The sequence below is a fragment of the Gallus gallus genome, chromosome 1 (assembly GCF_016699485.2).
Source record: "Gallus gallus isolate bGalGal1 chromosome 1, bGalGal1.mat.broiler.GRCg7b, whole genome shotgun sequence".
Taxonomy (NCBI): Eukaryota; Metazoa; Chordata; class Aves; order Galliformes; family Phasianidae; genus Gallus; species Gallus gallus.
Window position 1 is genome coordinate 176,836,315 of NC_052532.1, and position 12,778 is coordinate 176,849,092.

Sequence of the window (12,778 nt, forward strand, 5' to 3'; positions counted from 1 at the left end):
CTACAAGGGAGCCAATATTTGGTTTGGTTTGACTGAGGTTAGGTAGAACAAAAAAATGCGGTACTTCTGTCCTTACCCTGTAAGCTTCCAGTTGTTTGTCAGCTGCTTTTTAGGTTCACTCAGCAGTGGGTCTTCGAAGATTTAGCTGAGAGGAGAGCAGTACTCAAAGTACTCTGTATTTAGTTTTAGTAAGTCCTTCCCTGCCCAGAGAGGAGGGACAAGCCCTGTGAAATACAGCTCTGTGTAATCTCCAGATCCTCTCAAAACTCTGTAGTTTCAAACCTCTGCGGAAATTAAATAATGCCAGTGATTTTGATTTTAGGAGAAGCAGCTTCTCTATCACAGCAATCTGAAATGCAGAAGCATACTTCTCAGGTAGCATTTCTGGTGTTCCTCTTGTTTTTTAAGCGTCTTAAGTCCCAAAGCTTTCATTCTTTCCCTTGGAAGCCTATGTAACAACCTAGATGGTTTTGATGATTTGCTGGTGTGGTTTTTTTTTTTGGTTTTTTTTTTTGTAAAGGTTTTTCTTTAGCCTAATTAACGAGAATTTTGGGGGGATTCTGAGCAGCTAGGGGTAACTTAGTAATCACATTCTCATTGTGTTAGAAGAGCAGTAAAGAAAGCACTGCCCTTGCTCTCTTATCTGAAGGCAGCGCTGGGCTTTATAACCTAATACAAGGACCCAACCCTTTCTAAGTCAGGCAAAAATGAAGGTCCTAGTTGACATGAAGAGGCAGAAGAAGAGAATACAGGCTAGCATGTCACTTTGTCATGAAGGCCCAAAGTGAAAACTTTGATTTGTAACACTTCATGATGTGTAACTGTTGATCAGTCGTGGAAGGCTCTGTTTTACAGAGAAATGAAAAAAAAAAAGGGGGGGGGGGGTGGGGTGGGAAAAAAAAAACCCAAAATGTTTGCCAAACATGGGCACATTTCAAGTTCCAGCATACAGGGTAAGTCAGGTAATATGCACGCGTCTGAAAATCTGATTTTTTTCTTCCCTTGAGGCTGATGGCACAGTTAAATTAAACTAATTCTGCTTGGCAAATCTACCAATCAGTAGATACTTATTGTATGCTTTCCCATTTTCTTCATCAGCTTAATTTTCATGAGCTACGCAGCTAAAATTAAACCTAAGTATCATAATGTAAAATTTATGTTAAGGTTGAACTATGATTTAATGGTCTTGCACACTAGAGGGTTTTTCGTTACATTCATTAAACTTCTCCAATTGAAAATAATTTAAGAACTCCAAAGCTGAGGCCAAATTGAGGCTGAATTTGGATACTTAAGCTAGCTGTGTCAATGAGCTGGTTTTTAATACTCTGAAAAAATCGTAGAACTCATTTAGCGTAACAGATCCTACTCCTGTGTCAGGCATTATTTAAAATTACATGCTCAGAAGGCAATGGAAGTACTCCTGTGATTCAGGCCAAATAGGAGCTGAACTGTTTGCATCACCAGCAATCAAATATATATTTAGATGTCCAAGACTGCACTTCAGTTTTTCAAGTTCTCCTGATAGGTCCGTGTCCTGAAGTTGTCTTCTATTCTTATCAGTTCTTGGCAAAAATGGCTAAAGAATTGTAAAATAGTCCAGGCTGAAGCAAGCTCATCCTCAGCTATTACTCATGGAAAACTGGTACTGACTCAGCCTGTTCTTTAATATTTCTTAGAGAATCTCGGCAACATAATCCTTTCATTGGTTCAGAGCAGGAATGTACAGAGATTGTGAAGCTCTCAAGACAAACGTGTGTGATTGATATGCTGGATATTTTCCCAGCAGATTTTAAACAGGAGGCTCCTATCAACCTTAAGCAAAAAATCTGTTCTCTAAGCAGGACTTCTCTTTTTAACCCATCACTGAAAAATTAACGCCATTAACATTTTAACTAGGATAAATGAAATGACACAGCTATCAGCACTGCCATATGGAAGGAGTAAAGGTCTGTTTCCTTTCCAAGAGGCTTGCCATTCAAAACTTGAGCCCAAGGCCTCTGGAAATCAGACAGCACATTTCCACAGCAGCGGTTACAGCACATTGCTGTCCATAATTCAGCAGAATTTGGATTGGGCCATAAAATTCCAGCAGCTATGACTTCTCATGGTCATGGAATTTGTCCGTTTCTGTTCCTTTTGGACATGAAGTGTATGCCCGTGGAAAGAACATCCGTTTGACCTGAAAGATCCATGCAGAATTTCAGTACAAAATACCGTCAGAAAAACAAATATGATACAGAGTTTTTGTCTGGTAGAATGCTAAAAGGGATAACCCAGTGTATTTGAGAGCCATGCAAATATTTATTACTAAACTCATGCTGCATCCAGTGTCAAAATGTTTAATGCTGGTGAGTATGAGCTAGTTTTACTTGTTCCCTTTGTCATACATGCCACAGTTGTCAACACACCTCTTATCTCCCATATTCTCTGCAGCTCCAGGCTTTTTATTTAAATATTCTTGTGTGTGTGTATATATATGTATATAAAGTGAATCAAGAAAAGTGGAATACTTCTAGCTTTAGAAAAAGAAGGAAGGTTATTATTAATACTTGGCTGCAATACCACATTGTTAACTTTGGTCCACTACCTTGAGTTCAGTGGCTTTGCTTGGATTAAGGTTTTGCCTTATAAAAGTCCCAGTTGTGCTACCATTGAAAAGAACAGAGTTTTATAAGGTGAGTCCTTCCTTACAGTTGGCAAATGTCGCTTGAATGCATGTCACTATTTCTAGGAAGTCTTGAAATGTCAGACTCACAAAATGTGAGAATCATAAAATGTAGAATTTATTCTAGCAAAATTAGGGAAGAGGGCAAGAATTTATTTTTAAAGTTGGTGTCTCAACACTTAGTGTTATAGCGAGATGTTTCTTGAGCCTTCCAATCCTTACCAAAGTCCTGATGTGCTTTTTTTTTTATGAGGGGGAGGACTACAGGAAGAAGCACACTGGGCTTGCCAGCCCTTGCAGGGTAAATAAGAGAAGGTAGAAGAGCTCTTCTTATCCTTGTGTGCACTTGCAGTCTCTGGAGCATGGGACACCTAATACGGTGTTGATAACAAAGAGCCACAGTAGAGGTGTCATTGTGCTTGAGAAAAACTTGTGAATGCAACCATGCTCCTCCCTGGCAAGTCCTGGCCTCCACAACCCCTAAATATCCTCCCAGGGCTGTGATGTGGAGGTATGCACTTCCCTGATGTGGAAGGGGAAGAGCCAACTGAGTTGATGACTCGTCAGCTGTTCTTATGGTCCCTGATCTTAATATCCCTATATGTGAGGGAAGTTGAGTTTGCCTTTATATAACTCAACAATTGCAGATGAATAGGAACAGCAAATACAAGAGCTCATAATTTATTGAGGGCTGATCATGCATCTAGGGCCACTTGTAAAGTACAAGGTAAAAGCTAAGGCTTCTACCTGTGTTTTTATATATCAAAAGTTAACAATGTGCTATTGTGAAAAAATCATGAAGTATCCGGTCCTGTTGCCAGCAGTCTGTGGAATATTTGCAATTGGCTTTGATGGGAGCAAGCCCAGACTCTGAGGCAATCCTAATACCATATTTTAGTATTTGTTCTTGGAGAAACGTGTGGATAGGTCAGCTCAGGCCCTTTTATAAGTACTTCATTACTCATTCTTCCATGAATGTTCTTTCTCCAAGTGAAGAAGTGACTCAGTGCATAACAATTACCTGGGGGGTTACTGTTGCTTCACGGATACTCAGCCATGGCAGAACACATGTATTCTGTTATTTCATTTTCCTTCTAAAATACTTCAGAACACCTGACTTTGGAGCAACCATATTTTTTCCATGTTGTGCAATACCTGCTTTTGCTGTCCTCTGGTAATTGGACTTTGTTGCTCAGTTGCCATTTTGAATTCGCTGTTCACTCCAAGGGAAAAGAACATCCCTCATCTCCTATGCTGTGTGGCATGAAACCGTGGGGGAGAGAGACTGAATAACTGGCAGATTTCTGTGTTCTCGTCTGTGGGGAGAGAAGGTTTTAAAGGGGTTTTGTAAGTTCCAAACATGCTCAGCGTGTAAGTTTACATTAGTAGGTAAAAGATGAGTTGAAGGTCAACATGTTAATGTATTTACTTCAATTATAGACTGTGGTAGTTATGTCAACTGTAGAGATTATAAGAATTAATAACTCAAAGCTTTCTCATCTAAGAAAATCACTAGTTTCCCATCCTTAAAGAGTTTAACCATTAGCCTATCAAGTTATAGTAACTTGAATGTAATTAATATCTGTGCAGCTGTAGGTTATCTCACGTTTTTGAAATGCTGAATTTTAAAATAAGCTTGCTATTCTGTATTCTCCTGTCACAATGTGTGGTGTTCCCTTGCATATCATACTCCCTTGGTGCTTTGAATCAGGTACTCTCCTAAGTATGTCCTTGATACCTCCAGATTTTACTGTGTTTTATATTTTCCTGTCACTTTGCTTTGCTCTTAAATTCAGATATGTTCTGAAAAGTTTTCATTTTAGTTTCTCATTCTGAGACATCTGGGGCCTAATTCAGCACCACGAAGACCAGAGTACTTGGATATAGCTTAGTATCAAGCCACTCACATCTACAGTAGACTCAGCAAAGGTTTTGTGGTTTTCGTTTCTTATTCCCCGTGGAAGGAGGGATAAGAATCATGCTTTTTAAAAATAAATGCATCTTCATTATAATTTAATTACATATACACCGGTTACTTTTCTGCTAGAAGGAGGAAGACGTGTTTTGTATTGTTGGCTAAGGATGATCGAAACTGTGTGTGGGATTTTTATAAAACTTGAAAAGAAATTTTTGCCACCTCTAGAATGGAAGAATATAATCTTAATGCCATGAAGTGAAGCAAGTGGTGTATTACCCTACTTGTCTCTATCTTTTTTCAGGCTTATCATGCATTCGCATGCAAATCAGTATTGTCTCATGGGACAATTGTCCTCCTCTAAGTGACACAAAAGAGGAAGCTGATCAAAACTGTCCACTGCAGAAAGATCCCCACATTTTGTATTATTACTTTGTAAATGTCAGGAGAGGGGACTGGGTGCTCCTTATGCCAGTTTAATTTTTAGTAGTACTAGAGTGGTAGGTGGAACTGAAAAAGAGCCTTAGTATTTACAGGGGGGAACTACTTCCCAAATTCTGGTTACCATGTATGGTGTATGCATGGCTCATTGAATCCCCAAGCTGAGAAAATAGGACAGAGCCAGCCTTGTTACTGTCATTTTGAAAGCACAGAGAAAGAAGTGCTTTCCCAAGTCATATGAGACTGATAAATGAAAATAAAGAGGTTTGAATGGCAATTATTATCTGAGACTCTCCTCAGGTTTTCAGAGCTCTGTGATGCATAGCTCAAAAGACTGAGTGGAATCATGTTTTCCTGCCATGAATATTCAATGAATTTCTTTTCTTTTGTCTGAGAGCTCTGGTCCACAGCAGTAATGTCAGGTCTCCACAGTCCAATAGCTGTGCTAGTTGGTTACGTCTTGAGTGTTGTGTTGAAGCAAACAAGCTCTGCCAAATTTCTTATTTCTTATGTAATATTTCCCAGGTATTGTGAATCTGGGCTGACTGTTCATGTGCATTCACTGCCTTGTTTCCCAAATCATGTAAAGGAGTTGCCCTGGCTTCTCATATAAGAAGTAAAATTGGGCTTTTTTTAACAACACAACGTTCATACGGCTTTCCTTGTGTCTTCCCTGTTATTGTGGTACAGGGCCAAGCATACCTACCATAAATCTTTGCTGGAACAAGTTCAAGAGTTGGAGATGAAGACAAGAGAGCTGGGAAAAGCCATGCTTCGTGACAGTAATGGAAAGAGGTGGGACAATTCTATGCTGATATTTAAAAAGAAAGATTACTGTTCTTGTCCTCTCCTCTTTCTGTTTCTCATTGTTCAAATCCAATTGCAGTCAGGTAAGAAGTCTTTTTTCCTATATTATTAATTTGTTGCTGTTGTTCCTTTCCATTTATTCTTGTTGCCCCCACCAAAATCAGCCCACATGGTTTTGTTTCTCCTGTGTTATTGCTAGTGAGGCTGTATTTGCAAACTACAGCTCATTCTCCTGGTAACAAGTAGTGCTATTACCTGCCTGTTGAGCCAGAATGTTTTGAAAGGACTTTGTTGCATATATTTTCTTTGCCATCAAAAAAAGTCAGCCTGATAAGCTTGTCCAAGGAGGAGACTGTCTGTGACTCAGGATATAAGGAGAGTTAGACTGTAGCCAAAGGGATAACTGGCTAACCCAGTGTTTACCTACAGCTTCATTCATTCTCACCTCAAGGTGTTGGGTTTTTTTTTTAATGTTTTTGCTGTTTTCCACAGCAGTTTTGCAGGCCCCTGTGTTCAGGGTTCTCAGTTTCTTGTCGCACCTCTCCCTTGTATCCACACCATATGGACTTGAACATATTGCTATTTTTGAATCCTTCATTGTAAGGGGAGGGTATGTGTTGGTATGTGTTGTGTGGGAACATTTGTCTCTTCTGAAAGAAGCTAAAGAAAATCACAGTGAGGCTTTTGCATCCAACAGTTTCATTTGCCATCGCAGAATGTGGTTCTGCATCAGCTAGTCGGAAAAGCTCCCTGAGTTCAAAAAGGTTTTAGAACTAACTCTTCTGTTCCCTAAACAATATGGCACCACATGACTTGCTAAGAAACGGCGTGATCATTAAACTGGATTTTAGCAAACCTTATAAACTAGCAAACTGAGTGGAATGGAGCTTTTAAAAGATTTTGTTCTTATGGGGCAGGGTCATCCTTTGAGCCTTTGATGTGTATTCTAAGGTAAACTAATTGCCATATTGTAGCTGCTGCTAAGATGAGTGGGTAGTAGATTTTTCAACTGAACTTGTGAGTTAATAAGCACTATTTTTAGGGGAAATTATCAGGGAGTGAGTTTACCAAGATTATAGTAAACCGAAAAGCTTTAAAAAAAATGCTTTGTGAACTACAGTGTGTTTGTAAGATGGCCTTAGTGAGCAGAGTTTGCTTCTCAGAGGCCAAGACAAAGTAAACATAGTGTTGTTGATTAAAATCACTTCAAAATGCTTGGTATGCTCAGTTTTTATTGAGCCATTTTTCTGCCGTGACTTTTGGGTTCTACAAAACACTGCACATAAATTGTGCTCGCTTGCAAAAGTCACAAACTGCACATCGAATTGTTTAAAAAGAAAAAGCAAACTTTGCAGCGCTGGTCTACAGTGTTTTATGCCATGATTAAAACCAACAAAAGTGCCTGAAGTCAAGCATCTAATTAAAAATAGGTATTGTTTGTAGTTGGCCAAGTGGTCACCTTAAAGTCAGTTGGAGCCAAAGTGCTTGGTACTAAAATCAGGTTAACCTCCCAGCCAAAACACGTGAAAGGTGTGACTTTGGGTTGTGAATTACTGCTCATAGACCAATTAGATGCCAAGCAAGTGGGATCCAGTTGTGCCGAGGACTGGCTGCTCCCAGACATGCTGTTCTGATAGTAGGAGCCCCACGGCTGCTGCTGTGGTTCCTATCAGTGTCTGGGACAAAGCTGCATTTGTGTCAGTGAGATGTTTGTGTTTTCCTGCCAGCGTTAAGTGCCAGCTATTGACAGCCATGGAGGAAAGTGAATCCACTTTTTGCAGACAGAATCTGTAGGTTGCAAGGCAGGTTGACATGGTATTAATAGAGAGAAAGGTTGTTAGCGTTTAATCTGTTTATATGCATGTGTATGTGTCTCCTAGAACTTGATGGGTTTCTTCTCTGTTTACAGACAGTCCTGACTTGCTGTAAATTTAAAGACCATGTTGTAATTCACTCATATGCTCTGTGTTTTCGTAGCCTTTTATTTTATTGCATTCTCACTGCAAACTCTCTCATCTGCATTCCTCCTCCTCTGTATAGCTTCACTTCATTCTCGAAACGCTTGCATGGAGATGATGTAAGGAATCCCTCCTGGCCTTCTCTCCCCTTCTCCCTCCCCCACTTCTTTCCATGCATTTGTTTGTTCTCCTTCCTAATTGCTCCCAGATTTTCTGGGTGGTCCATCTGTGAACTAGATAATGGTAGAGTGCCTCTGCCTGCTAGGAGCTGGTGTGCTGTGCTTGTGATGTGGCCTCCAGAGTGCTCTTCAGAGTTGTTCTGCCTTTTATCTCTTTTGTTTGTCTCCTGGCTCTTTCACACCTGCTTGAAATCATGAGCTTGTCCAAAGGGAAGGGTGAGGGTAGGAAAGAGGCAGAGGGACCTTGCTGCAGTTACAGCCTCTCTGGTTCATATTCTTTTTTTTCTCTCAAGTGTCCTTGAAGCCAATGGAAATGAGGAGATGCGTGCACTGCTCTCCCCTGCTGACAACAGCCCAATTGCTCTTAGGATATTATTGGCAATGTGACACTGTGCAGAAAGGGAACGTAACCAGAGTCTCTTCATTTCTAACACAAAATGGAGAGCTGTGTTAGAACTGCACAGGTCTACCAGTCACCTCTGACCACCGGTGTCAGCTCTTGGTTGGAAGTGTTCCTGAAAACACAGCCATTAGGTGTTGGTTTGTTCAGGCAGCTGTGAAAGATAAGCTTGCTGTCATCGGGTCTGGTTTCCTGTCTCACGTAGTAGACGCTATTTTTGTTCAGTGTTTTTTCACAAACAAAAAAGATATATAAAAATCACACCCAATTACAGATAAGGGGGATTTAGGGAGATAATTGCTTTTATCGTTGCCTACACTATGGGGGAAAAATGAAGTGCAAGATGAGGATCTTTAGGATTATTCTGCTAAACAAAAAGCAATTCACAAACCCCAGAAGGCAGTGAGACCATCTAAACCTACACAACAGGGTGCCAGCAGTTTGCAGCAGCTCACTTGAATTTCTGTAAGGCATGAGCAGGGTAGCACCTGGGTCTTCACTGCAGTTTGGGTAGGAGCACTGGGAGATCTCATGTGGTTCTTGATACCTAAATAAGCACATCCTGCTTGGGATCTTCACCCTGGCAACTGTTCTTACTGGAGACATTTTTCCAGGTTAATAAAAAGTGACTTCTAGTGTCGGTTAGATTTTCTAAATCTCAGCTTCTTTGAGCAGTTTCTGAAATTGAATTTGTTTTTATTGAGCTAAAATAAATAAATAAATAAATAAAGGAAAACGGGCACATATTTTGACTTTACCAATGATAAGTGAGAAAAGAAATGGTAGGTGAGGGCTGGTTGTTGATGGCTGGTGTGTGCAGCAAAGAGCACTGGCATACAGAGTGCTACAGCCTGGTCCCAAATACCTTAGAAAAAGCACTAATATGACGCTTGAAGGTGATACTCAGTATATTGTTGTGAGCCATAAAGGGTTTTGTCCTCATTTTTTGTCTATATCCCATCTGGACATCTAAAACTTTTATTTTTAATGGAAGCTGGAATGATTACAAAATCAGATGATTCCAAGAGTTAGGGGATTTAATCAGGGGAAAATGCCACATCCCTGGAGGTGTTTGACGCGATGTTGGATGGGGCCCTGGGCAACCTGATCTGGTGGTTGGCAGCTTTGCCCATGGCAGGGGGGTGGAACTGGAAGATCCTCTCTGACCTAAGCCATTCTGTGAATCTGTGAAAATGCTTGAAAACTGATGACCAGAAGTAGCTTGAGAAGCAGAGGTAGGAGCGTGCGGCGAGGAGTTAGCAAGGGACTCCATGCTGTGTTCACATTCCTGCTTGTGGAAGATGAGTGCCTGATCTGGTACTCCCCAGCCTGACACCCAGTGGCACTGGGCTGGCATCCAGCCTGGCTGCGAGGTGAGCAAGCCTGGGTGCAGGAGGAGAAAGGGCTCCCTGGCACTCTTGTGTAACAAAGGACAGGATTTAACACTAAATTTACGTGGATTCGGAGAGGTGAGAGGGGCAGTTCGTGCGCCAAAGTAAACAGGGACATGTGGAGACACCTGCCCAGCAGAGCTAATCATGTTAACATGTGAGATTTACACAAAGAAAAAGGTTTTTCTATAGATTTGTATTCAAAAGTGTCATTGAATTCAGCTGCAGCGATTTTTTTTTTGTATCTTGAGGTAAGTTTGCAAGAAAACCTTGCCTCGTAAAGGGCCAGGTCTTTAAGTCTTTGTTCACTTTTCACTCCATCTAACCTCTCATTGAAGTCAGCAGGAGTTCAGGTGGAGTAAAGCCTGATTAGTGACCAAAGCAAACTTTATTTTGGAAACCCACATCATTTCAGCGCTCCGATGGCCAACAAGGAGAGCTGTGCAGCACGCTCCTTGTGACAGAAGATTTTCTGTTACAGAGTCCCCCTACCTGAAGCTCCCTTTGAAGGTGGCTTTTTGGTTGTTTTTCTGTTCTGTTTTGTAATTGTTTAGTGGCTGGGATGAGAACAGTATTTGATACTGAAGAGTGATGCAGCTTTCACTGTTGAATGCTTTACTTGGAGCTGAAGGGCTTGGGCTGTGTTGTGCAAAAGAGCCTGCACCACTGAAATATTGGGAAGAATCCCTTCAAATTATTTGGAAAACTGGAAGGCAATGTCTTTCATTTAGCAAAGAGAAAATGAAGCGACTGCTGAAGAAGGAGACCCAGCTTCATGGTTTACACAGCACTTTTTGGTGTGCATTTTAGCTCTGTCTGCTTCCAGATGCATGCTGATGAAAGTTGGCTGCCTCTTCCTTTCATCTCCATTTTGTAGAACAAGCACTGGTTTTCCATGCACGGCAAACTGCTGTGCTCCCCAGTCTCTTGCTGTCTGTCTTCAACAAGGAGTCTCTGTGGTGGAAATTCTCTTTCACTCCAGTGCTTTTCACCAAAGCCGCCTGTTGCTTTAGTGAAACATGCACGACTGATTTTCACCTCAAGAGCAAGCTGTCTAGTGACTTCAGCCTGGGTTTTATGGGGTGGGTGAGCACAGAGGCCTAGCTTGTTTCCATAGCTGTGTGAGGAGGTGGGCAGTCAGGCGACACAGGTGCTCATGGGAGGGCTCCTTGCCTCCCTGTGGAGGAGACCGAGAGGTGGGAAGCCTGACAGGGCCTGTGGCTGTGCACGTCCTGAGGGCAGCGAGCCTCCCGCCAAGCAGGGCAGGAGCAGGAATGCTAAAACAGACTTAATTTTCCACTTATAACAAACCCTGAATGAGCTCGAGCATCTGATCTCCTCATTCCTGGGGAAGAGACGAGCATTTTCATTAATGTCACGAGGAGCAAGGCTTGGGCTCATTGTATGTCAAAGCACTTTGTCTCTTTATTGATGCACTCCAAATTACAGCCACTTGAATAGAGAGGCTGTGCCAGTAAGGCCCCTTCCCAACAGCAGGTACAACAAATCTTATTTAAAACAAACACAGTCCTGTGTTTTCAACTGGTTAAACAGCAGTGGGTGTTTGGAGCCAAATTCTGGTTCCATGAGTGCCTTGACTTGGGTGCAATGACTCAGGGTACTCAGGACCACGATCTGAGCCCATCAGTCGAGCGTAAAATGAGGTTAAAGAGAGGAGAGCTGTATTTTGGTTTTGAGGTCCGAGGCTTTTTATCAATTTTTCCAGATGTTCTTCAGACCATTTCTGGGAAGGAAAGGCGAGATTTCCCCACCAGCATACACAACAAAGTGACTGGCATATTTACGATTTTTTCCTTGCAGCTTTACTAGTAAAAAGATATTAGACTCCTTTTACTAGCAAAATGCACATAAAATGATATCAGTGCTGTTTCTGTTAAATTCTTTGATTCCATATGGTAAACGTGCACGTATGGTAGGTGGAAAATGCTTAATTTTATTTTATGTTCGTCCCTTCGTCTCTCTCTCCTGTCCCATGTCAGAAAAGAATCGCCACATCATTTCCTCATGTTGATACGTGCTGTTAATTTCCGGCATTTCTAACTCCTACGTGTGAGGCACTTCCAGATTACCAGGATTGGCTCTCTTTTGAACTGGGCAGTGTGGATGCAGTGAGGCAGAGGAGGGAAGGAGCAGGAGAAGGAGAGATGTCAGAAGCTGGTGGAGGGATGAAGGGGAGCTGCCGTGTTCCTGCCAGCACAGGCAACCCGCATGCCCAGCTGCCCACACACGCCAGTTGGAGCTGATGTGACCCTTCTGCGGTGCAATTAATTATTTCACACCCTGATTGTGCCTATCACGGAACTTTGAGGGAGATGCAGTGCCACAAGTAAAGTTAAAACCTGGTGACCTGGAGAAGGATTTAGATCTGTGATCACATCTGCTAGCAAAGTCAGAGTTGATGGAGGTACAGTATCAGTACAAAGGCCAAAACGAAGCTGTAAATTGAAAGGGGAGATTAGAAAAAAAGGAACATAACAAGACGAGGGTTAAAACTGATTAAGGGGCCAATCTCTCTGATGCCTAATCCGTAGTTACTGGGTTGGGCACCGGGGATCTCCACAGGGGATGGAAGAAGAAATCTTCCCTCCAGGCTGCACAGCAGGAGAACTGCTCCGTAACAACTATTCCAGTGTAATGGCTTCAGCAGTCTCGCCCAGCTCCTCCTGCCTGTCCCAGCTACGAGGAGGAGCAAGACAGTGTGCCTTCCCAACAAGAACGCAAGAAACTGTACTAGATACTAAGTCCTTAGTGGACAGTTACAAAATACATAAAAGCTTGAAGAAAAGCAATTTGTTTTTTTTGCAACTCAACCAAAGGTCCCTGCTTTGCTCTGAGTTGTATCCAGGCACTTTGAAAACTCATCAGCCTTCCTTGTTGCCCTGAGCTGTTCTTATTAAAAAAAAAAAGAAAGGTAGAAAGTAATGAGAGTTTAGAGTTTTTGAACAGGAGTAATTTTAGGTTTATTCAAAATGTGGATGTATACTTTATTGTAACCTTCTGT

At 41.8% G+C, this 12,778-nt stretch overlaps 1 protein-coding gene across 3 annotated transcripts in view; it reads left to right on the forward strand.

The window, feature by feature from the left end:
- The window catches only part of ATP8A2 (ATPase phospholipid transporting 8A2), a 315,266-nt gene that overhangs the window by 280,199 nt on the left and 22,289 nt on the right, over positions 1–12,778 (forward strand). For all 3 annotated transcript variants that reach the window (XM_025146849.3, XM_004938791.5, XM_025146850.2), the window contains one exon: positions 5,712–5,816. In XM_025146849.3, coding sequence (XP_025002617.2) covers positions 5,712–5,816 — 105 coding nt within the window. The remainder of the gene's footprint in view (positions 1–5,711; positions 5,817–12,778) is intronic.